Source organism: Oncorhynchus masou, chromosome 27 (genome assembly GCF_036934945.1).
Source record: "Oncorhynchus masou masou isolate Uvic2021 chromosome 27, UVic_Omas_1.1, whole genome shotgun sequence".
Lineage (NCBI taxonomy): Eukaryota > Metazoa > Chordata > Actinopteri > Salmoniformes > Salmonidae > Oncorhynchus > Oncorhynchus masou.
In genome coordinates this window covers 8,423,096-8,450,294 of record NC_088238.1, presented here as the reverse complement: position 1 = coordinate 8,450,294, position 27,199 = coordinate 8,423,096, and the positions used below count along the sequence as shown (strand labels likewise).

Sequence of the window (27,199 nt, the reverse complement as noted above, 5' to 3'; positions counted from 1 at the left end):
GAGAGCTGCCAGTAGAGCTGTTGATCTGGCGGTCTGCTCTCTGTCTATGTTTTACCATCACTACATTATCCATCATTTGTAGAGTCTGAATGAAAGACTGAATGTGAATATTAGGGAACATCGTGGCCTAGAAAGTTAATTATGTCCGTCATCGTTGTGAGAGACTGCATGGAGAGAGAGAGCAGTCATTTTGTGTCTTCAGTCATTATGTCTCTGTCTCTATCACACTTTGACCACACACTAGGTATATTCAGGATTATTTATTTTTTTTGGGGGGGGGGCTTTTTCCACAAGCTGCATCTCTACCTGAGATTGCGTTGGGGAAACTATGCTAGAGTGTAGATTCCGAGGCTCTCCCAAACCCCTGTGTGCCATGGGACCCAGTCAGCAGAAGTGTTTTGCTCAGTAAGGTCTTGCTATAGTAAACTTTCTCCAAAGCCTTGATTCCTCTCGAGAGCCAGAAAATGTCATGCTCTCAATCTATTGTAGAAATATAGTGCATGAAAAGCCCAGCATCCCGTGACACATCATTATGGATTTTCAGTTGTTTTTTACTACAGCCTGAGAAACAGCTAGACTTTTCCCGGTTCAATCCCCAGTCCCGTCATTATAATAGGAACCACATCTTAGGCTTGGGATTTCAGGATGGACAAGATACTTAAGGACCGTTAAGTTATCGGTGGTGCAGGACATGTCTGCTCAGTATGACTTTGGGTTTTAACTGCAACATCACAGGGAGCGGAACCTGTGGACGCAACAACAACATCATGGACCTGTGGACGCAACTACAACATCATGGACCTGTGGATGCAACTACAACATCATGGACCTGTGGACGCAACTACAACATCATGGACCTGTGGACGCAACTACAACATCACAGGGAGCGGAACCTGTGGACGCAACTACAACATCACGGACCTGTGGACGCAACTACAACATCACGGACCTGTGGACGCAACTACAACATCACGGACCTGTGGACGCAACTACAACATCACGGACCTGTGGACGCAACTACAACATCATGGACCTGTGGACGCAACTACAACATCATGGACCTGTGGACGCAACTACAACATCATGGACCTGTGGACCCAACTACAACATCACGGACCTGTGGACGCAACTACAACATCATGGACCTGTGGACGCAACTACAACATCATGGACCTGTGGACGCAACTACAACATCATGGACCTGTGGACCCAACTACAACATCATGGACTTGTGGACGCAACTACAACATCATGGACCTGTGGACGCAACTACAACATCATGGACCTGTGGACGCAACTACAACATCACGACCTGTGGACGCAACTACAACATCATGGACCTGTGGACGCAACTACAACATCATGGACCTGTGGACGCAACTACAACATCACAGACCTGTGGACGCAACTACAACATCATGGACCTGTGGACGCAACTACAACATCATGGACCTGTGGACGCAACTACAACATCATGGACCTGTGGACCCAACTACAACATCATGGACCTGTGGACGCAACTACAACATCATGGACCTGTGGACGCAACTACAACATCATGGACCTGTGGACGCAACTGCAACATCATGGACCTGTGGACCCAACTACAACATCATGGACCTGTGGACGCAACTACAACATCATGGACCTGTGGACCCAACTACAACATCATGGACCTGTGGACGCAACTACAACATCATGGACCTGTGGACGAAACTACAACATCATGGACCTGTGGACGCAAATACAACATCATGGACCTATGGACGCAACTACAACATCATGGATCTGTGGACGCAACTACAACATCATGGACCTGTGGACGCAACTACAACATCATGGACCTGTGGACGCAACTACAACATCATGGACCTGTGGACGCAACTACAACATCATGGACCTGTGGACGCAACTACAACATCACAGGGAGCGGAACCAGTGGACGCAACTACAACATCATGGACCTGTGGACGCAACTACAACATCATGGACCTGTGGACGCAACTACAACATCATGGACCTGTGGACGCAACTACAACATCATGGACCTGTGGACGCAACTACAACATCATGGACCTGTGGACGCAACTACAACATCATGGACCTGTGGAAGCAACTACAACATCACGACCTGTGGACGCAACTACAACATCACGACCTGTGGACGCAACTACAACATCATGGACCTGTGGACGCAACTACAACATGACGGACCTGTGGACGCAACTACAACATCATGGACCTGTGGACGCAACTACAACATCATGGACCTGTGGATGCAACTACAACATCATGGACCTGTGGACGCAACTACAACATCATGGACCTGTGGACGCAACTACAACATCATGGACCTGTGGACGCAACGTTTCAACAAACAACCTCTTAACATATTGACAACACACGCAGTCACCCATGAGGGTTTTTAACATGTTAATAGATGGACACAATCAGGTACAGGATTCAGACAACCTGATTGGTTATTAAAGCGTGTTGGTTGATTTTACGACGTCACACAAAATACAGTCTTATTATTTCTGGGTACTTTGAGCTGAGACAAAAACGCGTTGGTCTGACATGCTGATGCCGTTTTCATCAATGGAGCATATAAAACTAATTTTTGTCTGTTGGAGCATCTAAAACTAATTTTTGCCTGTTGGAGCATCTAAAACACTTTTTGTCAGTTGGAGCATCTAAAACTCATTTTTGTCTGTTGGAGCATCTAAAACTCTTTTTGTCGGTTGGAGCATCTAAAACTCTTTTTGTCGGTTGGAGCATCTAAAACTCATTTTGTCAGTTGTAGCATCTAAAACTAATTTTGTCAGTTGGAGCATCTAAAACTCTTTTTGTCAGTTGGAGCATCTAAAACTATTTTTGTCGGTTGAAAACAAATGTACAACCCCCAGGACATTTTAACATCAGCATCGCCATTGACGCAAAACAGTCCATTTCTAAACGCTTTCATTTCATTGTTTTTTTTGACCTGTGTGAGTAAACTATAGACACACTATATAGAGATGGAGCATGTTCTGCCATTGTTAAAAAACGCAACCCATGTCTCTTGTTTAATATATAAGTACAGTAGTATAATGTCTACAACATTATTGTGCCTCGCTGAGATGCGAACTGCACAAACAAGGGCTCTGTCATGTCTTGTTATGTCTGTTCCTGTCCTTTCTCTTCACTCTGTCTCTCTCTGCTGGTCTTTTTAGGTTACCTTCTCTGTCTCTCATTCTTCAGCTGTTCTACATCTCCCCTAACTAGCTCATTCACTCTTTCCCACCTGTTCTCTATTCCCCCTCTGATTAGGTCTCTATTTCTCTCTCTGTTCCTGCTACTTTCAGTGTCTGATTCTTGTTTGTGTTTTTGATGCCAGAAGCAAGCTGTCGTCCCGTTTGCTTCCACCTTGTCCTATCCTGTCGGAGTCTGCCTGGCAGGTGCATCCTGCAGTATACTAACGTTCTTTTTGTTCCATTGACTACGTTGGAAGAGGATTTATGCCATTCCTGTTTTTCATTAAAGAACTCTGTTTTCTGTTAAAACCGCTTTTGGGTCTTCACTCAAGTACATAACAGAAGAATCAGACCAAGAATGGACCCAGCGGCTCCGGACCCTTTTCACTCCGCCGTCGAGATCCAGGGAGCGATGCTAGGCAGACACGAGGAGGAATTGTCTGCTGCTCGACATGCCGTTGAGACCCTGGCCATCCAAGTCTCCGACCTCACAAGACAGGTTCACCAACTCCACCTCGATCCACCGCCCACTACCAGGGTTTCCGAGTCTCCGGAGCCCAGGATCAACAACCCGCCGTGTTACTCTGGGGAGCCCACTGAGTGCCGCTCATTCCTCACTCAGTGTGATGTGGTGTTCTCTCTCCAGCCCAACACTTACTCCAGGAGCGCAGCCCGCATCGCCTACGTCATTTCTCTCCTTACCGGACGGGCGCGTGAGTGGGGCACGGCAATCTGGGAGGCGAGGGCTGAGTGTATTAACCAGTATCAGGACTTTAAGGAGGAGATGATACGGGTTTTTCACCGTTCTGTTTTTGGGGAGGAGGCTTCCAGGGCCCTGTCTTCCCTATGTCAGGGGAATCGATCCATAACGGATTATTCTATTGAGTTTCGCACTCTCGCTGCCTCTAGTGACTGGAACGAGCCGGCTTTGCTCGCTCGTTTTCTGGAGGGTCTCCTCGTCGAGGTTAAGGATGAGATCCTCTCCCGGGAGGTTCCTTCCAGTCTGGACTCCTTAATAGCTCTCGCTATTCGCATAGAGCGACGGTTTGATCTTGTGGAAAGGAGCTCGCGTTCTCCGTTGCTCCCCTCTCCACATCACTGCCACCTGCCGCATCACTGCCACCCTCCTCCGCCGGCTCGGATGCTGAGCCTATGCAGCTGGGGGGTATCCGCATCTCGGCCAAGGAGAAGGAACGGAGAATCACCAATCGCCTCTGTCTCTACTGCGGCTCCGCTGGTCATTTTGTCACCTCATGTCCAGTAAAAGCCAGAGCTCATCAGTAAGAGGAGGGCTACTGGTGAGCGCAACTACTCAGGCCTCTCCTTCTGGATCACGCACTACCTTTCCGGTCCATCTCCGCTGGCCCGGTTCATCTGCTTCCTGCAGTGCCTTGATAGACTCTGGGGCGGAGGGCTGTTTTATGGACGAGACCTGGGCTCGGGAACATGACATTCCTCTCAGACAGTTAGGGAGCCCACGGCCTTGTTCGCTTTAGATGGTAGTTCTCTCCCCAAGATTCAGCGTGAGACGCTGCCTTTAACCCTCACTGTCTCTGGTAATCATAGCGAAACCATTTCTTTTTTAATTTTTCGTTCACCTTTTACACCTGTTGTTTTGGGTCATCCCTGGCTAGTGCGCCATAACCCTTCTATTAATTGGTCTAGTAATACTATCCTATCCTGGAATGTTTCTTGTCATGTGACCTGTTTAATGTCTGCTATCCCTCCTGTTTCCTCTGTCTCTTCTTCACAGGAGGAGCCTGGCGATTTGACAGGGGTGCCGGAGGAGTATCACGATCTGCGCACGGTGTTCAGTCGTTCCAAGGCCACTTCTCTCCCTCCACACCGGTCGTATGACTGTAGTATTGATCTCCTTCCGGGAACTACTCCCCCCGGGTAGATTATACTCTCTGTCGGCTCCCGAACGTAAGGCTCTCGAGGATTATTTGTCGGTTTCGCTCGACGCCGGTACCATAGTCTCCTCCTCCTCTCCCGCCGGAGCGGGGTTTTTTTGTTCAGAAGAAGGACGGGTCCCTGCGCCCATGCGTGGATTATCGAGGGCTGAATGACATAACAGTTAAGAATCGTTATCCGCTTCCTCTTATGTCTTCAGCCTTCGAGATCCTGCAGGGAGCCTGGTTTTTCACCAAATTGGACCTTCGTAACGCCTACCATCTCGTGCGCATCAGGGAGGGGGACGAGTGGAAGACGGCGTTTAACACTCCGTTAGGGCACTTTGAATACCGGGTTCTTCCTTTCGTCCTCGTTAACGCTCCAGCTGTCTTTCAGGCACTAGTTAACGACGTCCTGAGAGACATGCTGAACATTTTTGTTTTCGTTTACATGGACGATATCCTGATTTTTTCACCGTCTCTCTCGATTCATGTTCAGCACGTGCGACGCGTCCTCCAGCGCCTTTTGGAGAACTGTCTTTATGTGAAGGCTGAGAAGTGCACTTTTCATGCCGCCTCTGTCCCTTTTCTCGGTTCCGTTATTTCCGCTGAGGGCATTAAGATGGATCCCGCTAAGGTCCAGGCTGTCATTGATTGGCCCGTTCCTAAGTCACGCGTCGAGCTGCAGCGCTTTCTGGGCTTCGCTAATTTCTATCGTCGTTTCATCCGTAATTTCGGTCAGGTGGCAGCTCCCCTCACAGCCCTTACTTCTGTTAAGACGTGCTTTAAGTGGTCCGTTTCCGCCCAGGGAGCTTTTGATCTTCTTAAGAATCGTTTTACATCCGCACCTATTCTTGTTACACCTGACATCTCTAGTCAGTTTGTTGTTGAGGTTGACGCGTCAGAGGTGGGCGTGGGAGCCATTCTTTCTCAGCGCTCTCTCTCTGACGGCAAGGTCCATCCTTGCGCGTTTTTCTCTCATCGCTTATCGCCATCAGAACGTAACTATGATGTTGGTAATCGCGAACTGCTCGCCATCCGCTTAGCCCTAGGCGAATGGCGACAGTGGTTGGAGGGGCGACCGTTCCTTTTGTCGTTTGGACTGACCATAGGAACCTTGAGTACATCCGTTCAGCCAAACGACTTAATGCGCGTCAGGCTCGTTGGGCTCTGTTTTTCGCTCGTTTCGAGTTTGTTATTTCTTATCGTCCGGGCTCAAAAAACACCAAGCCTGATGCTTTATCTCGTCTCTTCAGTTCTTCTGAGGTCTCCACCGACCCCGAGGGGATTCTCCCTGACGGGCGTGTCGTCGGGTTGACTGTCTGGGGAATTGAGAGGCAGGTAAAGCAAGCACTCGCTCACACTCCGTCGCCGCGAGCTTGTCCTAGGAACCTTCTGTTCGTTCCCGTTCCTACTCGTCCGGCCGTTCTTCAGTGGGCCCACTCTGCCAAGTTAGCCGGCCACCCCGGCGTTCGGGGGTACGCTCGCTTCCATTCGCCAGCGTTTCTGGTGGCCCACTCGGGAACGTGACGCGCGTCGATTTGTCGCCGCTTGTTCGGTCTGCGCGCAGACTAAATCTGGGAACTCTCCTCCTGCCGGCCGTCTCAGACCGCTTCCCATTCCCTCTCGACCGTGGTCTCACATCGCTTTAGATTTTATCACCGGACTGCCTTCATCAGCGGGGAAGACAGTTATTCTTACGGTTATCGATAGATTCTCTAAGGCGGCTCATTTCATTCCTCTCGCTAAGCTCCCTTCTGCTAAGGAGACGGCTCAGATCATTATCGAGAATGTTTTCCGAATTCATGGCCTTCCGTCTGACGTCGTTTCCGACAGAGGCCCGCAGTTCACGTCTCAATTTTGGAGGGAGTTTTGCCGTTTGATTGGGGCTTCCGTCAGTCTCTCGTCCGGCTTTCATCCCCAGTCTAACGGTCAAGCCGAACGGGCCAATCAGACTGTTGGTCGCATTTACGCAGTCTTTCTTTTCGTAACCCTGCGTCTTGGTCAGAACAGCTCCCCTGGGCAGAGTACGCCCACAACTCGCTTCCCTCGTCTGCTACCGGTCTATCTCCTTTTCAGAGTAGCCTCGGGTACCAGCCTCCGCTGTTCTCATCTCAGCTCGCCGAGTCCTGCGTTCCCTCCGCTCAGGCTTTTGTCCAGCGTTGCGAGCGCACCTGGAAGGGGGTCAGGTCGGCACTTTGCCGTAATAGGACGCAGACTGTGAGGGCCGCTAATAGCGTAGGACCAAGAGTCCTAGATATTGTTGCGGTCAGAGAGTATGGCTCTCCACTCAGAACCTTCCCCTTAAGACAGCTTCTCGCAAGTTGGCCCCGCGGTTCATTGGTCCGTTCCGTATTTCTCAGGTCATTAATCCTGTCGCAGTGCGACTTCTTCTCCCGCGCTATCTTCGTCGCGTTCACCCGGTCTTCCATGTCTCCTGTGTTAAGCCCGTTCTTCGCGCCCCCGCTCGTCCCTCCCCCCCCCATCCTTGTCGAGGGCGCACCCATCTACAGGGTTCGTAAGATTTTGGACATGCGCCCTCGGGGCCGTGGTCATCAGTACCTAGTGGATTGGGAGGGGTACGGTCCTGAGGAGAGGAGTTGGGTTCCCTCTCGGGACGTGCTGGACCGTTCGCTGATCGATGATTTCCTCCGTTGCCGCCAGGTTACCTCCTCGAGTGCGCCAGGAGGCGCTCGGTGAGTGGGGGGGTACTGTCATGTCTTGTTATGTCTGTTCCTGTCCTTTCTCTTCACTCTGTCTCTCTCTGCTGGTCTTTTTAGGTTACCTTCTCTGTCTCTCATTCTTCAGCTGTTCTACATCTCCCCTAACTAGCTCATTCACTCTTTCCCACCTGTTCTCTATTCCCCCTCTGATTAGGTCTCTATTTCTCTCTCTGTTCCTGCTACTTTCAGTGTCTGATTCTTGTTTGTGTTTTTGATGCCAGAAGCAAGCTGTCGTCCCGTTTGCTTCTACCTTGTCCTATCCTGTCGGAGTCTGCCTGGCAGGTGCATCCTGCAGTATACTAACGTTCTTTTTGTTCCATTGACTACGTTGGAAGAGGATTTATGCCATTCCTGTTTTTCATTAAAGAACTCTGTTTTCTGTTAAAACCGCTTTTGGGTCTTCACTCAAGTACATAACAGGCTCTGTTCCAAGCAAATATACACTCTGTTTACACTCTAAGGGCTCTGTTCCTAGCTAATATACACTCTGTTTACACTCTGTAAGGGCTCTGTTCCTAGCTAATATACACTCTGTTTACACTCTGTAAGGGCTCTGTTCCAAGCTAATATACACTCTGTTTACACTCTGTAAGAGCTCTGTTCCAAACTAATATACACTCTGTTTACACTCTGTAAGGGCTCTGTTCCAAGCTAATATACACTCTGTTTACACTCTGTTTACACTCTGTAAGGGCTCTGTTCCAAGCAAATATACACTCTGTTTACACTCTGTAAGGGCTCTGTTCCTAGCAAGTATACACTCTGTTTACACTCTGTAAGGGCTCTGTTCCAAGCTAATATACACTCTGTTTACACTCTGTAAGAGCTCTGTTCCAAGCTAATACACACTCTGTTTACACTCTGTAAGGGCTCTGTTCCTAGCAAGTATACACTCTGTTTACACTCTGTTTACACAACGCTGTTGGATAGTCAATCTCTTTGACTTCTCTGAGGATTCTGGTCCGCTTGGTATTGATTTGTTAACCTTTGTTTAATCAGGGTAAAAATCCTTTGAGGTTAAAAATGATAAAGTGAGGAAGAGCTGAAAAGAAGCTGACTGACACAAACAGCAGGAAATACTGAATACTAATGTTATTGTAGTAGTTTAAAGGAGAATGAAATTGGTCATGTAATTGGTTTGTGTGTGTGCCTGCTTGTATGCGTGTTTGTGTGTATGTGTGTGCGTGGTGTGTGTATCCTTCCCTGCAGGATCCCTCCCAACGTGCGTGACATAGTGTACTGTACAGGCGTGTCTCTGATGGATGAGGACGTGTGGGAGTTCATCTGGATGAAGTTCCACTCCACAACAGCCATCTCAGAGAAGAAGGTTCTCCTGGAGGCTCTGACCTGCAGCGACAATGGCTTCCTGCTCAACCGGTGAGTCATTTGTAACAGAACTTTATTGTTCCCTCACAGGGAAACAGAACTTTATTGTTCCTTCACATGGATACAACTTTCTGCTCAACCGGTGAGTCAATATTAAATAACTTTATTGATCCATCACATGAAATTTCACAACAGCTTTGTGCTCAACTGATGAGTAAACCACATTTAGCATCTCCTGGCTTCCACACATGCTGATGCAGTCCTTTGGAACATCTACATTTTATAAAGTCTAATAAATCAATGTGATACAGCCTGCAGCACCACAATAAATCCATTATTTTAGACGGGTCTAAAGAAACATGAAAAAATGTTTGTCTCTTTCAGAAGAACAGAGTAACATTCTCTTGTTGTCGTTATGATAGGTCCTGATCCATTTATTTTTATCTTAAAAAACTCCCTAATCCCTGCCGATGACAAGCATATCCATAATATGATGCAGCCACCTCCATTTGTATTCAGGACACAAAGTCCATTTCTCTGCCAAATATTTAACTATTATATAAAGTAATATTTAATTATTGCTTTAGTGTCTTATTGCAATCAGGAAGCATGTTTTGGAATATTTTTTTATTCTGTACAGGCTTCTTTCTGTGATTTAGGTCGGTATTGTGGCTTAACTATAATGTTGTTGATCCATCCTTAGTTTTCTCCTGTCACAGCCATTAAACTCTGTAACTGTTTTAAAGTCACCATTGGCCTCATGGTGAAATCCCTGAGCGGTTTCCTTCCTCTCTGGCAACTAAGTTAGGAAGGACGCCTGTGTCTTTGTAGTTACTGGATGTATTGATACACCATCCAAAGTGTAATTAATAACTTCACCAGGCTCAAAGGGATATTAAATGTTTTATTTTTTACTCATTTACCAATAGGTGCCCTTCTTTGCGAGGCATTGGAAAACCTCCCTAGTCTTTGTCGTTGAGTCTGTGCTTGAAATTCACTGCTCGACTGAGGGACCTTACAATTATCTGTATGTGTGGAGCACAGATATGGGGTAGTCATTAAAATATGGCTTTTTACAACATCAGTGCACACAGAGTGAGTCCATGCAACATATTATCTGACTTGTTAAGCACATTTTGACTCCTGAACTTATTCAGGCTTGCCTTAATTAGGGGTGGAATACTTTATTGACTCGAGACATTTCAGGTTTTCACATCTTTATTATTATTTTGTAAACATAATTCCACTTTGACATTACGGGGAATTGTTTGCAGACAAGTGACGCAACATCTAAATGTAATCCGTTTTAAATTCAGGCAGTAACTGAAACAAAATGTGGGGAAATGTCACGGCGTGTGTATCCTTTCTGAAGGCACTGTGTGTTCGTACAGTTACTATACAAGTTGAGTCACTGGGAGACGTTAGAGGCTCACCTAGACCTTCTATTTTCTATTGATATGAAGTATCTCTCATTTCAAATGGCCCTGTCCTTCGCCCATGTAATGGATGTGAAACGTCCCTGTCCTTCGTCCATGTAACGGATGTGAAATGGCCCTGTCCTTCGCCCATGTAACGGATGTGAAATGGCCCTGTCCTTCGCCCATGTAACGGATGTGAAATGGCCCTGTCCTTCGTCCATGTAACGGATGTGAAATGGCCCTGTCCTTCACCCATGTAACGGATGTGAAACGTCCCTGTCCTTCGCCCATGTAATGGATGTGAAACGGCCCTGTCCTTCGCCCATGTAACGGATGTGAAATGGCCCTGTCCTTCGCCCATGTAACGGATGTGAAATGGCCCTGTCCTTCGCCCATGTAACGGATGTGAAATGGCCCTGTCCTTCGCCCATGTAACGGATGTGAAATGGCCCTGTCCTTCGCCCATGTAACGGATGTGAAATGGCCCTGTCCTTCGCCCATGTAACGGATGTGAAACGGCCCTGTCCTTCGCCCATGTAACGGATGTGAAACGGCCCTGTCCTTCGCCCATGTAACGGATGTGAAACGGCCCTGTCCTTCGCCCATTAAATGGATGTGAGATGTCTAGCTAGTTAGCGGTGGTGCGCGCTAATAGCGTTTCAATCGGTGACTTGCTCTGAGACCTTGAAGTAGTGGTTCCCCTTGCTCTGCAAGGGCCGCGGCATTTGTGGAGCGATGGGTAACGATGCTTCGTGGGTGACTGATGTTGATGTGTGTGGAGGGTCCCTGGTTCGCTCCCGGGTATGGTTGAGGGGATGGCTTAAAGTTGTACTGTTACACCCACACAGTAGCCTTGAAACACTGCAGTGGATGGAAGAGTGTCTCTGTGTGTTGACTGACTATACCCCAGTGGCCTTGAAACACTGCAGTGGATGGAAGAGTGTCTCTGTGTGTTGACTGACTATACCCCAGTGGCCTTGAAACACTGCAGTGGATGGAAGAGTGTCTCTGTGTGGGGCTGTGTGTTGACTGACTATACCCCAGTGGCCTTGAAACACTGCAGTGGATGGAAGAGTGTCTCTGTGTGGGGCTGTGTGTTGACTGACTATATACCCCAGTGGCCTTGAAACACTGCAGTGGATGGAAGAGTGTGTCTGTGTGTTTACTGACTATATACCCCAGTGGCTTTGAAACACTGCAGTGGATGGAAGAGTGTCTCTGTGTAGGGCTGTGTGTTTACTGACTATAACCCAGTGGTCTTGAAACACTACAGTGGAAGGAAGAGTGTCTCTGTGTAGGGCTGTGTGTTGACTCACTATAACCCAGTGGCTTTGAAACACTGCAGTGGATGGAACTAGAATATTATACTGTAGGATTTGACCTTTTGGTTAATACCAGGAACTAGAATACTGTACTGTAGGATTTGACCTTTAGGTTAATACCAGGAACTAGAATACTGTACTGTAGGATTTGACCTTTAGGTTATTACTAGGAACTAGAATACTGTACTGTAGGATTTGACCTTTTGGTTAATACCAGGAACTAGAATACTGTACTGTAGGATTTGACCTTTAATACAGGTTAATACTGACTTTCCAATGTATCCAGGTTGAAGACCTCACCACGATGACTCACCAGGCTAGTTACAGATGTGGAAGGACAGGCACTTCCTGATTTGAAGCGAGTCAATCTGAAACACACATAACCCTTGCTTTGTGTATCTAGTCCTCTGTCTACACTCGCATATAACTTCAGAATCAATGTATTGGGGCATTCGAAGGGGTATGCTAGTATGGACACATCATATTGGTACCCAGGTTTTGTCGGAGCACACTGAACAAGGCCCTCTCACTCACAGTACAACCCTCTAGAGTCCCCTATAGAGTCCGGGGGCCAGCTATATGAACACCAGAGAGGAGATTGCAGTAAGCATGACAGGGGCCAGCTGTATAGACACCAGAGAGGAGATTGCAGTAAGCATGACAGGGGCCAGCTGTATAGACACCAGAGAGGAGATTGCAGTAAGCGTGACAGGGGCCAGCTGTATAGACACCAGAGAGGAGATTGCAGTAAGCGTGACAGGGGCCAGCTGTATAGACACCAGAGAGGAGATTGCAGTAAGCGTGACAGGGGCCAGCTGTATAGACACCAGAGAGGAGATTGCAGTAAGCGTGACAGGGGAGAGCTGTATAGACACCAGAGAGGAGATTGCAGTAAGCGTGACAGGGGCCAGCTGTATAGACACCAGAGAGGAGATTGCAGTAAGCGTGACAGGGGAGAGCTGTATAGACACCAGAGAGGAGATTGCAGTAAGCGTGACAGGGGCCAGCTGTATAGACACCAGAGAGGAGATTGCAGTAAGCGTGACAGGGGAGAGCTGTATAGACACCAGAGAGGAGATTGCAGTAAGCGTGACAGGGGCCAGCTGTATAGACACCAGAGAGGAGATTGCAGTAAGCGTGACAGGGGCCAGCTGTATAGACACCAGAGAGGAGATTGCAGTAAGCGTGACAGGGGCCAGCTGTATAGACACCAGAGAGGAGATTGCAGTAAGCGTGACAGGGGAGAGCTGTATAGACACCAGAGAGGAGATTGCAGTAAGCGTGACAGGGGCCAGCTGTATAGACACCAGAGAGGAGATTGCAGTAAGCTAGACAGGGGCCAGCTGTATAGACACCAGAGAGGAGATTGCAGTAAGCATGACAGGGGCCAGCTGTATAGACACCAGAGAGGAGATTGCAGTAAGCATGACAGGGGCCAGCTGTATAGGCACCAGAGAGGAGATTGCAGTAAGCATGACAGGGGCCAGCTGTATAGACACCAGAGAGGAGATTGCAGTAAGCATGACAGGGGCCAGCTGTATAGACACCAGAGAGGAGATTGCAGTAAGCATGACAGGGTCCCAGCTGTATAGACACCAGAGAGGAGATTGCAGTAAGCATGACAGGGGCCTGCTGTATAGACACCAGAGAGGAGATTGCAGTAAGCATGACAGGGGCCAGCTGTATAGACACCAGAGAGGAGATTGCAGTAAGCATGACAGGGGCCAGCTGTATAGACACCAGAGAGGAGATTGCAGTAAGCATGACATGGGCCAGCTGTATAGACACCAGAGAGGAGATTGCAGTAAGCATGACAGGGGCCAGCTGTATAGACACCAGAGAGGAGATTGCAGTAAGCATGACAGGGGCCAGCTGTATAGACACCAGAGAGGAGATTGCAGTAAGCATGACAGGGGCCAGCTGTATAGACACCAGAGAGGAGATTGCAGTAAGCATGACAGGGGCCAGCTGTATAGACACCAGAGAGGAGATTGCAGTAAGCATGACAGGGGCCAGCTGTATAGACACCAGAGAGGAGATTGCAGTAAGCATGACAGGGGCCAGCTGTATAGGCACCAGAGAGGAGATTGCAGTAAGCATGACAGGGGCCAGCTGTATAGACACCAGAGAGGAGATTGCAGTAAGCATGACATGGGCCAGCTGTATAGACACCAGAGATGAGATTGCAGTAAGCATGACAGGGTCCCAGCTGTATAGACACCAGAGAGGAGATTGCAGTAAGCATGACAGGGGCAAGCTGTATAGACACCAGAGAGGAGATTGCAGTAAGCATGACAGGGGCCAGCTGTATAGACACCAGAGAGGAGATTGCAGTAAGCATGACAGGGGCCTGCTGTATAGACACCAGAGAGGAGATTGCAGTAAGCATGACAGGGGCCAGCTGTATAGACACCAGAGAGGAGATTGCAGTAAGCATGACAGGGGCCAGCTGTATAGACACCAGAAAGGAGATTGCAGTAAGCATGACAGGGACCCAGCTGTATAGACACCAGAGAGGAGATTGCAGTAAGCATGACAGGGGCCAGCTGTATAGACACCAGAGAGGAGATTGCAGTAAACATGACAGGGGCCAGCTGTATAGACACCAGAGAGGAGATTGCAGTAAACATGACATGTGGATTTTCAGGAAGGAGGGTAGTTAGTATGTAAAGTGGTTGTCAGGGCGATGAGAGTATAATTCATGGTTTATAATCCCTGCAGGTCTCCGTGATCCATCACTCATCGATCAGAAGTAAACCAGACGATCGCCTGCCACTTGACAACAATCCTAAATCTGATCATAGGAATTATCTGGCTGCCAAATAACAGCTATTATCCGCGGTTTTTCCTGGCAACTTGTGTCATCTGGGACTAATGAAGATGCCTGGAGAGAAAACAGTGATAATAGCCAGAATCCGTATTACCATAACTGTGTTTCGGAAAGGAGGAGAACAAGGGGCATTAGTTCGCAGGCTGTGGAACAGAGAGTAGAGAATCTGGACACATTGTGCCAGACAGGCCAGGGAGACAGAAGGCAGGAGACACACCGACAAGCTCTACAGCTAATTAGTATGAGTCACGGTCCTGCGGAAGGGTATTGGCATGCCTGAGGAGAGTTAGAGGAGTGTGTGGGGTGAGGTGGGGTGGGGGGGGGGAGGAGCTTGTGCTACGTGCCAAGGCACCCTCTCCTAATGTGTGTCAACGCTGAATAAAATGCCACACGCCTATAAAACACCAAGGCACACCCCTCACCCCGTCACCAGTGTGTGTGTGTGTGTGTGTGTGTGTGTGTGTGTGTGTGTGTGTGTGTGTGTGTGTGTGTGTGTGTGTGTGTGTGTGTGTGTGTGTGTGTGTGTACGTGTGTGTACGTGTGTGTGTGTGTATGCATGCGTTCGTGCGCGTGTGTGTGTGTACGTGTGTGTGTACGTGTTTGTGTGTGTACGTGTGTGTGTGTATGCATGCGTTCGTGCGCGTGTGTGTGTGTACGTGTGTGTGTGTATGCATGCGTTCGTGCGTGTGCGTGTGTGTGTGTGTGTGTGTGTGTGCGTGAGTGACACTTGCCATTGCGCCCTCTCACCCCTCTACCATTGTAATCCAGGCAGGGCAGAATAAAAGGCAGAGCATGTGTAGCAGCTGTGATCCCGTCCCTCTGAGACCTGGGGAAAACAGTGAGTCTGTTACGCTCCACAGGACCAGGAAGAAGCTACCTAGCAGAGGATGAAGCTGCTGGAGCTTCAGGGGCTTAATTGAATGGAGTGAATCATTTACTTTACAATGTACCGAGGCTGTGTCACAAATGGCCCCCGAGTAGAAGCAGGAATGTAGTCTCTCTCAGAATCAATGATTATAAGGCTTTATTAAGGCACACTTGAATTTCACACCACATGCACTACTGAAGGTTGAAAATAAAACCCATGTCTGTGATTCCATCAGTGTGTGTGTGTGTGTGTGTCCGTGCCTGCTTGCGTGTTTTCAGGGGGGTTATCTTAGGCAGGTAAGTGATACTCCATCTACAGACAAGAGAACTGAACAGGATAGACAAGATATGCCATCCAGCTCCCCGCTCGGCTCCGAGGCTCCGAGGCTCTGATACTCTGAGGCTCTGAGGCTCCGAGACTCTGGGGCTCTGGGGCTCTGATACTCTGAGGCTCTGATACTCTGAGGCTCTGAGGCTCTGAGGCTCTGAGGCTGGAATAGATGGGCCCTGCATTTAGTATTGATTTCTGTCTCCTCTGCACCCTTGGACTAAATTGTATCCTTCTCCTCAATGTTTTTATTAATGCATGATGTGATGTCAGCGCTGGATAAACCCTGCCTGCCCTAATAGACCATGTTCAGCCTGCTCTACAACGAGGTGATCTCAGAGCTGGATAAACCCTGCCTGCCCTGATAGACCATGTTCAGCCTGCTCTACAACGAGGTGATCTCAGAGCTGGATAAACCCTGCCTGCCCTGATAGACCATGTTCAGCCTGCTCTACAACGAGGTGATCTCAGAGCTGGATAAACCCTGCCTGCCCTGATAGACCATGTTCAGCCTGCTCTACAACGAGGTGATCTCAGCGCTGGATAAACCCTGCCTGCCCTGATAGACCATGTTCAGCCTGCTCTACAACGAGGGGATCTCAGAGCTGGATAAACCCTGCCTGCCCTGATAGACCATGTTCAGCCTGCTCTACAAGGAGGTGATCTCAGAGCTGGATAAACCCTGCCTTCCCTGATAGACCATGTTCAGCCTGCTCTACAACGAGGTGATCTCAGAGCTGGATAAACCCTGCCTGCCCTGATAGACCATGTTCAGCCTGCTCTAAAACGAGGTGATCTCAGCGCTGGATAAACCCTGCCTTCCCTGATAGACCATGTTCAGCCTGCTCTACAACGAGGTGATCTCAGAGCTGGATAAACCCTGCCTTCCCTGATAGACCATGTTCAGCCTGCTCTACAACAAGGTGATCTCAGAGCTGGATAAACCCTGCCTGCCCTGATAGACCATGTTCAGCCTGCTCTACAACGAGGTGATCTCAGAGCTGGATAAACCCTGCCTGCCCTGATAGACCATGTTCAGCCTGCTCTACAACGAGGTGATCTCAGAGCTGGATAAACCCTGCCTGCCCTGATAGACCATGTTCAGCCTGCTCTACAACGAGGTGATCTCAGCGCTGGATAAACCCTGCCTTCCCTGATAGACCATGTTCAGCCTGCTCTACAACGAGGTGATCTCAGCGCTGGATAAACCCTGCCTTCCCTGATAGACCATGTTCAGCCTGCTCTACAACGAGGTGATCTCAGAGCTGGATAAACCCTGCCTTCCCTGATAGACCATGTTCAGCCTGCTCTACAACGAGGTGATCTCAGAGCTGGATAAACCCTGCCTTCCCTGATAGACCATGTTCAGCCTGCTCTACAACGAGGTGATCTCAGAGCTGGATAAACCCTGCCTGCCCTGATAGACCATGTTCAGCCTGCTCTACAACGAGGTGATCTCAGCACAGCTCCGGCGGCGACCTTTTACACTCCCAGAAGACTCAGAAAGACTAAATAATTTCCTGTGTGTGAGGGACCATTTTATTTGATGTAGTCTGGCTGGGTCGGTTGGGTCGGAAAGGGGAAATAAGTTATGCTGTAGCGGTGTGTGAGCTGCTGGGGATTTGTGGATGGTGTTGCAACATGTGCTCAAAAATCTGTGTTCGGAAACTTAGAGAAACTAACAGGAACTTTATGTTCCATCTCCACAGGGCTTTCTGTGTTATTTACACATTATAGCTGTGACAACAGGAAACAGAGTAGAATGATAATTGGATACAGGAGACCCGTCTCCCAAACAGCTGACCAGGCGGGTACAGGAGACCCGTCTCCCAAACAGCTGACCAGGCGGGTACAGGAGACCCGTCTCCCAAACAGCTGACCAGGCGGGTACAGGAGACCCATCTCCCAAACAGCTGACCAGGCGGGTACAGAAGACCCATCTCCCAAACAGCTGACCAGGCGGGTACAGGAGACCCGTCTCCCAAACAGTTGACCAGGCGGGTACAGAAGACCCATCTCCCAAACAGCTGACCAGGCGGGTACAGAAGACCCATCTCCCAAACAGCTGACCAGGCGGGTACAGGAGACCCGTCTCCCAAACAGCTGACCAGGCGGGTACAGGAGACCCGTGTCCCAAACAGCTGACCAGGCGGGTACAGGAGACCCGTCTCCCAAACAGCTGACCAGGCGGGTACAGGAGACCCGTGTCCCAAACAGCTGACCAGGCGGGTACAGAAGACCCGTCACCCAAACAGCTGACCAGGCGGGTACAGGAGACCCGTCTCCCAAACAGCTGACCAGGCGGGTACAGAAGACCGTCTCCCAAACAGCTGACCAGGCGGGTACAGGAGACCCGTCACCCAAACATCTGGAAAGACGGATGAAGGCAGGAACTGATAACTGACTGAATTGTATGCACTGACTAGTGACTGAAAGGTCCATGTAAATGTAGGATGATGACTGAGTATCCGGTGTGAATGGGAATCACGACAGTTAAGAATAGAATACAGATCACTTATCAAAAGAGGTCCGACACGAGGTGGATTCTACATTAGAAGTCTGTTGCACAAGCCCGTTGGTGAGGTATAAAACTACATCGTCCTATCAGTTCAAGAGCACAGAGTAAAATGGTGAAGAGAAACAGGATATATATACTGTATATATACATCAGAACAGACGAAGTGTGAGTTCCTGGCGAACCAAGATGATGCTGTTACCCTCCCTGCCTGTAAAATGGTGAAGAGAAACAGGATATATATATCTGAAAAGAAGAAGTGTGAGTTCCTGGCGAACCAAGATGATGCTGTTACCCTCCCTGCATGTAAAATTCAAATTGGAGACGTATACACCGTGGCGCTGTCTTTCTCTGTAATATCATTTCCTGTTGCCTGCTTGACATTTTAGCCTCATTTGCATAACCGGCTCTATCTACATTTGATACGGTCTCATCAGCTTCATGCTTTCTGAGGCTGCAGATACATGGTATTAAAACTGTATTTTTGGTCATTGAATTTAAACATTCTCCTCCAGACTGAGTCTGTCTTAATGTGTTTCTATTTCTACGTTCTCCTCCAGACTGAGTCTGTCTTAAATGTGTTTCTATTTCTACGTTCTCCTCCAGACTGAGTCTGTCTTATATGTGTTTCTATTTCTACGTTCTCCTCCAGACTGAGTCTGTCTTAATGTGTTTTTATTTCTACGTTCTCCTCCAGACTGAGTCTGTCTTAATGTGTTTCTATTTCTACGTTCTCCTCCAGACTGAGTCTGTCTTAATGTGTTTCTATTTCTACGTTCTCCTCCAGACTGAGTGTCTTAATGTGTCTCTTTATTTACTAGTTTAATAGCAGAAGTGGATCACCTCAGCCAGGAATCTTGTTCTCACACTGGATGTTGATAGTGATGTTGAAAGCTCTATGGCCTGACTGTGTCTATTGTGACTGCTGACATGAAATACATGATCCATGTTATACTTTCACTGGCAGAAGACTGCATCAGTCAGATTACTGCTGAACTACATTACCCAAAAATGGAATCAGTCAGATTACTGTTGAACTACATTACACACAGACTGTATCAGTCAGATTACTGCTGAACTACATTACCCACAGACTGTATCAGGCAGATTACTCCTGAACTACATTACCCAAATACTTTATCAGTCAGATTACTGCTGGACTACATTACCCAAATACTTTATCAGTCAGATTAATGCTGGACTACATTACCCACAGACTGTATCAATCAGATTACTGCTGAACTACATTACCCAAAGACTTTATCAGTCAGATTACTGCTGGACTACATTACCCAAATACTATATCAGTCAGATTACTGCTGAACTACATTACCCAAAGACTTTATCAGTCAGATTACTCCTGAACTACAATACCCAAAGACTGTATCAATCAGATTACTGCTGAACTACATTACCCAAAGACGCTATCAGTCAGATTACTCCTGAACTACAATACCCAAAGACTTTATCAGTCAGATTACTGCTGGATACATTACCCACAGATTTATCAGTCAGATTACTGCTGGACTACATTACCCAAAGACTGTATCAATCAGATTACTGCTGAACTACATTACCCAAAGACTTTATCAGTCAGATTATCCCTTGAACTACATTACCCAAAGACTGTATCAGTCAGATTACTCCTGAACTACATTACCCAAAGACTTTATCAGTCAGAATACTGCTGGATACATTACCCACAGATTTATCAGTCAGATTACTGCTGGACTACATTACCCAAAGACTTTATCCGTCAGATTACTGCTGGACTACATTACCCACAGATGTATCAGTCAGATTACTGCTGGACTACATTACCCAAAGACTTTATCCGTCAGATTACTGCTGGACTACATTACCCACAGATGTATCCGTCAGATTACTGCTGGACTACATTACCCAAAGACTTTATCAATCAGATTACTGCTGGACTACATTACCCAAAGACTTTATCCGTCAGATTACTGCTGGACTACATTACCCACAGATGTATCCGTCAGATTACTGCTGGACTACATTACCCACAGATGTATCAGTCAGATTACTGCTGGACTACATTACCCACAGATGTATCAGTCAGATTACTGCTGGACTACATTACCCACAGATGTATGCGTCAGATTACTGCTGGACTACATTACCCACAGATGTATCAGTCAGATTACTGCTGGACTACATTACCCACAGATGTATCCGTCAGATTACTGCTGGACTACATTACCCACAGATGTATCAGTCAGATTACTGCTGGACTACATTACCCACAGAGTACTTTAAACTTCTGAATTTAGTAAGAGGTGACCATGTCTTATTGTACTTTTTGTACTCACACCAGATGTACCATTGTAAGGATGATTCCCTAAATAAACAGTGCCCTGTATGAGGACAATAATATACACTCTTTTATTCACAGTCCTTCTTCTTCTTACCCTCCAGGCTGCTGAATCTTTCTCTGAGCTCAGATCTGGTCCCAGATCAAGATGTCATCGATGTCATCATCCACGTGGGAAGGAACCCGCATGGAAGACACTTAGCCTGGAGGTACTTCAGGGAGAAGTGGGACATCTTGAATTCACGGTAAGAGATTCAAGGCCTCAGAGACTGTAATATGTGTGACTTGTGTACTAACGTGTTGCCATAGTGATGTATTATAGTGTTCCTGTGTTTTCGGTAGTGTGATTTGTGTACTAATGTTCCTGTGTTTCCATAGTGAAGCATTATAGTATTCATGTGTTTCCATAGTGATGTATTATAGTGTCCCTGTGTTTCGATAGTAATGTATTATAGTGTTCCTGTGTTTCCATAGTGATGCATTATAGTCTTCCTGTGTTTCCATAGTGATGCATTATAGTCTTCCTGTGTTTCCATAGTGATGTATTATAGTCTTCCTGTGTTTCCATAGTGATGTATTATAGTCTTCCTGTGTTTCCATAGTGATGTATTATAGTCTTCCTGTTGTTGCCATAGTGATGTATTATAGTCTTCCTGTGTTTCCATAGTGATGTATTATAGTCTTCCTGTGTTTCCATAGTGATGTATTATAGTGTTCCTGTTGTTGCCATAGTAATGTATTATAGTGTTCCTGTTGTTGCCATAGTGATGTATTATGGTGTTCTTGTTGTTGCCATAGTAATATATTATAGTGTTCTTGTTGTTGGCATAGTGATGTATTATAGTGTTCCTGTTGTTGCCATAGTGATGTATTATAGTGTATTGTGTTTGTGTATTGGTAGGTTGACTTCACAAAATGAATATAAATGTACATGGACAATGAAGTAGATATTATTGCATCGTATGTATGTCAGATATATTTTACAGTGAGTTATTTCTAGTTATATGTCATATATGTTTGAATAATTCAGTGCTTATTTTGCATTCTAGTTTACGGGATCTATTTGGGATGGGATCTATTGGACCATTTGGGATCTATTTAACCATTTGTAAACGAATTCACATACAGTACTGTACTTGTGGAGTATCATTAAAATTGTGTTGTGATTTCAGTTGTGGTTTCAAGACGATACATACTTGATGCAAACTAAATTCCAGATACGGTCGAAGTGAATGAAAAATGACATTTGTGATGGTTGATCTTCCCCCAGAGCTCTTTGGGACTGTGTTCAGCGAAGCCCGAGTAGAACAACAGTGTTTGTAAAAGCCTTTCTTCACAAACCCTCTGCTCTCCATGTTTAGGTACGGAGAGGCCTTATTCATGACTTCTAAGCTCATCAGTGGGGTGACTGAATTCCTAAACACAGAGACGGAGCTGAATGAGGTACGTTTATTTATTAAGGTTCACTCAGGTGTCCCAGTCTTCAGTAACACACTGAGGATGGCGCATTGTATGATGTGTTATATTTAACGACATTGTAAATGACACTTTAAAACAAAAAGTGAAATAAATCTGAATATATGCCAACTTTGGGATTTTGGCCTTTTAAATAGCAGTATGATTATTACAGGTACATGCCATTTACTATTCTGTCCTGCTCCGTTAAATTGTCTATGACAGTCTGGTACAGAGTCTCCTTTAAATTCCAACGTTCTCTAAAACCATAACCTTTATTTCTCACCACAAAGTAATAGTCTCTTTTTTTTTTAAGTAATAGTGTTTTTCCTCACTGATCAGTGGGCATCAGTACCAGTCCAGTAATCCCATCTGACAGAACCATAGAGAAGAAACCTAAACCTTAAAGGGATGTTTTATACTGTACGGGTTTTTTGTTTGTTATTTGTTCTCTGCAGTCGCTAATTGGCAAAAAAAAAAAAGCTTTTCTGAAGTTCTGAACTTCAAAGAAACTTCCTGTTTGTTTTTGTGTCTGGGAGTAATTCAAAACATCCGTCTGCATATTACAGCTTATGCAGACAGTAGGCCCATATATGAGCCCAAGCCTGGAAAAAGAAAAACATGAATTAAAATGATGATTGTGCTGTTACACAATACATAGACTACTGCAATATTACACACTTGCAGAATTATGATTATTTTTTAATACTGATTTAAGTTATTTTTGTTACAGAATTGGTCTAGCCTAAATTAAACACATATAGAGTTTTCCTACAATTATAGGGGATTTGTATTTGATTTTGAATAGCCTGGTAATAGATAACATTAAAAAAAAACATAATTAATAGGCTGACACATTACCTTTAGCTACAGAATATCTCACCACCGTACGTTTCCATCTCCTCCTCTCTCTTTTTCGTTTCTTTCTCCAGCGTGCAGAGGAGAAGGGCCTGTCAACAGTTTAATGAAATATGTTTTATTGTGAAAAGCACTGGGTAGCTGCAGGAACAGGGTTGGAGAGACCATGACATACAGAGTACTGGGTAGCTGCAGGAACAGGGTTGGAGAGACCATGACATACAGAGTACTGGGTAGCTGCAGGAACAGGGTTGGAGGGCCCATGACATACAGAGTACTGGGTAGCTACAGGAACAGGGTTGGAGAGACCATGACATACAGAGTACTGGGTAGATACAGGAACAGGGTTGGAGAGACCACGGCATACAGAGTACTGGGTAGATACAGGAGAGACCACGACATACAGAGTACTGGGTAGATACAGGAACAGGGTCGGAGAGACCACGGCATACAGAGTACTGGGTAGATACAGGAACAGGGTCGGAGAGACCACGGCATACAGAGTACTGGGTAGCTGCAGGAACAGGGTTGGAGAGACCATTGCATACAGAGTGCTGGGTAGATACAGGAACAGGGTTGGAGAGACCATGGCATACAGAGTGCTGGGTAGCTACAGGAACAGGGTTGGAGAGACCATGACATACAGAGTACTGGGTAGATACAGGAACAGGGTTGGAGAGACCATGGCATACAGAGTACTGGGTAGATACAGGAACAGGGTTGGAGAGACCACGGCATACAGAGTACTGGGTAGCTACAGGAACCGGGTTGGAGAGACGATGACATACAGAGTACTGGGTAGCAGGAACAGGGATGGAGAGGCCATTTTGTCTCTTTCCCCTGTTCCTGGCCATTTGATAGTGGGCCATTCTAAATCTGAACTACTTTGACATATTAGTAAAGACAAGATTAAATGGAGAATATTCTGGAAAGTTTTCAGACCCTTTTACTTTTTCCACATTGTTACGTTAGACGTATTTTTAAACGGATTAAATGTTTGTTTTTTTCCCGTCAAACAACACACAATAACCCACAATCACAAAGCAAAAACAGGTTTCAACATTGTTTTGCAAAAAATAAGTGTTCAGACCCTTTACTCAGTACTTTGTTGAAGCACCTTGGGCAGCGATTACAGCCTCGAGTCTTCTTGGTTATGAGGCTACAAGCTTGGCACAACTGTATTTGAGGAGTTTCTCCCATTCTTCTCTGCAGATCTTCTCAAGCTCTGTCAGGTAGGATGGGGAGCGTTGCTGCACAGCTATTTTCAGGTCTCTCCAGAGATGTTCGTTTGGGTTCAAGTCCGGGCTCTGGCTGGGCCACTCAAGGACATTCAGAAACTTGTCCTGAATCCAATCCTTTGTGGTCTTGGCTGTGTGCTTAGGGTCGTTGTCCTGTTGGAAGGTAAACCTTTGCCCCAGTCTGAGGTCATGAGCGCTCTGGAGCATGTTTTCATCAAGGATCTCTTTGTACATTGCTCCGTTCATCTTTCCCTAGATCCTGACTAGTCTCCCAGTCCCTGCCGCTGAAAAACATCCCCAAAGCATGATTCTCTCAGCACCATGCTTCACCGTAGGGATGGTGCCAGGTTTCCTCCGGACGTGACGCTTGGCATTCAGGCCAAAGAGTTCAATCTTGTTTTCTTCAAACCAGTAAATCTTGTTTCTCATGGCCTGAGAGTCTTTAGGTGCCTTTTGGGAAACTCCAAGCAGGCTGTCATGTGCCTTTTACTGAGGAGTGGCTTCCGTCTGACCACTCTACCATAAAGGCCTGATAGGTGGAGTGCTGCAGAGATGGTTGTCCTTCTGGAAGGTTCTCCGATCTCCACAGAGAAACTCTGGAGCTGTATCAGAATGACCATCGGGTTCTTGGTCACCGGCTGCGACACAGCCTGGGATTTGAACCCGTGTCTGTAGTGACGCCTCTAGCACACTGCAATGCAGCAGCTGCGCCCCTCGGGAGGTGAAGATCTAGTCCTTTTTTACATGTTTTTGATTGAAGCACTTCCTAGTAGTTTGCATTCAGACTTACCACATGCAGGTGCTTAACTGACTTTGCAGGTGTGGCTCCCTTGCGGAACCCTGAATACATTTAATTCAACAGCTGAATACCCTTCCATATGCTGGCCAAAAACATATTTTCTCATGAATTGGTCATTCAATAGGTTTTTCAGTACGTTTATCTAATGCTATCTCTTTAAATACTGTGTACTTTCAATTACAATCTTCTTGATAGAATATATATATGAAGAGAACTGGTTCAGAATAGGGATGAAAGCATGTCACTACTACTGTGAACACACACATGTTCCTCTCCTGTCCAGCACCGATTGGTAAATCTATAAATAATCAGATGTTGTAAATTATTTAGGGTTAGGAACGTATAAATGAAGCAAACATAAACAGGGCTAGAGAGCCTTTACGGTGAACCTAAAAACTACAGGAAAGTGTACAATAGAAGTAGAACCAGTCGTCTATAAATCTACCCTCAATAATCAAGGACCTGGTGTGCCAGGCTTCTAACCTGCTTCTATTCGGTCTGACTTCCATAATGATTCAAATAGGCTACATGTCCCAAATTATTGCACAATTTGTAATCCGTTTAATATGATCCACTATTGCTAGCGACCCCCAGGATCAGCCACACTGACGTGACAGAATGAAGACGGGTACATTAACCATGTCATGATGACATGATATAAACTGTAGGCTTCAGAATAGAGAATAAAGTGGCTGGTTTTTTTTTCTCTTCTTCTCACTTGGAACCTGGCAGGTTGTTCAACCTTATTCATCGTTTTCCTTGCGTTTTAAAGGTGGTGGAATTATGAGTATCTGAAGACACACTTCCACAAGAGCTCAGTTTTCTTTGCTCTCCACCCCAAAACGCTTACCTTTTCCCCACGCCTAAACTCAAGGTCTGAATACACGCAGAGAGAAAAGCGCATGAAATGGAAATAAAGTTACATTTATGTGGAAGTTTTGGGTCTAACGTTTGAATTATTTCCCAGAATGCACTTTAAAACGTATCTAGAATACCTAGACACTAGATACACACAGTATTCTTTCCAACAGGTATGCTTGCTGATTGTTTTGGGTCTAACGTTTGAATTATTTCCCAGAATGCACTTTAAAACATATCTAGAGTACCTAGACACTAGATACACACAGTATTCTTTCCAACAGGTATGCTTGCTGATTGTTGCCTGGATACCCTCACGTACCTGACTCTGTGTCTGTCTGTCTGTTCCGTTCTTCAGCTGAAGGAGTTTATCCAGATCAGTGGAGGTGGAGCGGGGCCGGCGTTGGCCCGGGCCGTGGAGATCGTGGAGGCCAACGTGAGATGGCACAGTCTCTACGAACGCCAGATCTTCCAGTGGCTAAGGAAGTCTCCCAACGGTTAACACAGGGTTCAGCCCAAGCATGGCATCTCTCTGACACTATTACAGACCCAACAACATCAGGCGGAGAAAAAAAATATCAGAAAACATGAATATGTTAATTTGAATTGCAAAATAAGACATTTCCCCCCCCCCCCAAAAAAAAAAAAACCTTGACGAGAAAGTGACTGGAAAACCGGAGAGAGGGAACAGTGAAGACAGTCGATGTGATTGGCTCAGATGACCTTAGTCTGACCGACCGTTTCGAAGGTGGATTTGATTAGGTATAAATATTGCATGGTGGCATTCATCTCCAGTGACAGGTTTTCTTTTTCAACGCATGGTTTTCACCCCCCTCCTCTGATTGGTTTTCCACTAAGCTGACCCCTGTGACCTTTTCAATGACCTTTGAACCTCCGGTCAACTCTTTAGGAGCCTATGAGGAGAAAGACAAACTAGAGCTACAAGAGGCACGGGAAGAGGACCTGGCGGCAATATGATACAACTGTGACAAGCACAAGTATTATCATTTTTTTGTTCAATGATGACAATCATTATTTTGATTGGGACAACAATAACAAAAAACTAATATAAATTATAACGAAATAAAATAATATGTGTACCTAAATGTTTTGGACCTTAACCTTCTCTTTTGAGCCATACTGAGGTGGACTTTGTGACGTCTGGAACATTTCGACAAGGGGACGTGGTGGCTGAAGTGATG

The 27,199-nt window shown here is 46.5% G+C and overlaps 1 protein-coding gene across 1 annotated transcript in view; it reads left to right on the top strand.

Annotated features, from left to right (window-relative positions):
- The window catches only part of LOC135515264 (thyrotropin-releasing hormone-degrading ectoenzyme-like), a 74,019-nt gene extending 47,408 nt beyond the window's left edge, over positions 1 to 26,611 (top strand). The window contains exons 7-10 of the mRNA XM_064938961.1: positions 9,058 to 9,225; positions 20,894 to 21,034; positions 22,151 to 22,232; positions 26,356 to 26,611. Of these exons, the coding sequence (XP_064795033.1) occupies positions 9,058 to 9,225; positions 20,894 to 21,034; positions 22,151 to 22,232; positions 26,356 to 26,499 (535 nt within the window). The 3' untranslated portion in view covers positions 26,500 to 26,611. The remainder of the gene's footprint in view (positions 1 to 9,057; positions 9,226 to 20,893; positions 21,035 to 22,150; positions 22,233 to 26,355) is intronic.
- Positions 26,612 to 27,199: the final 588 nt, after the last annotated feature.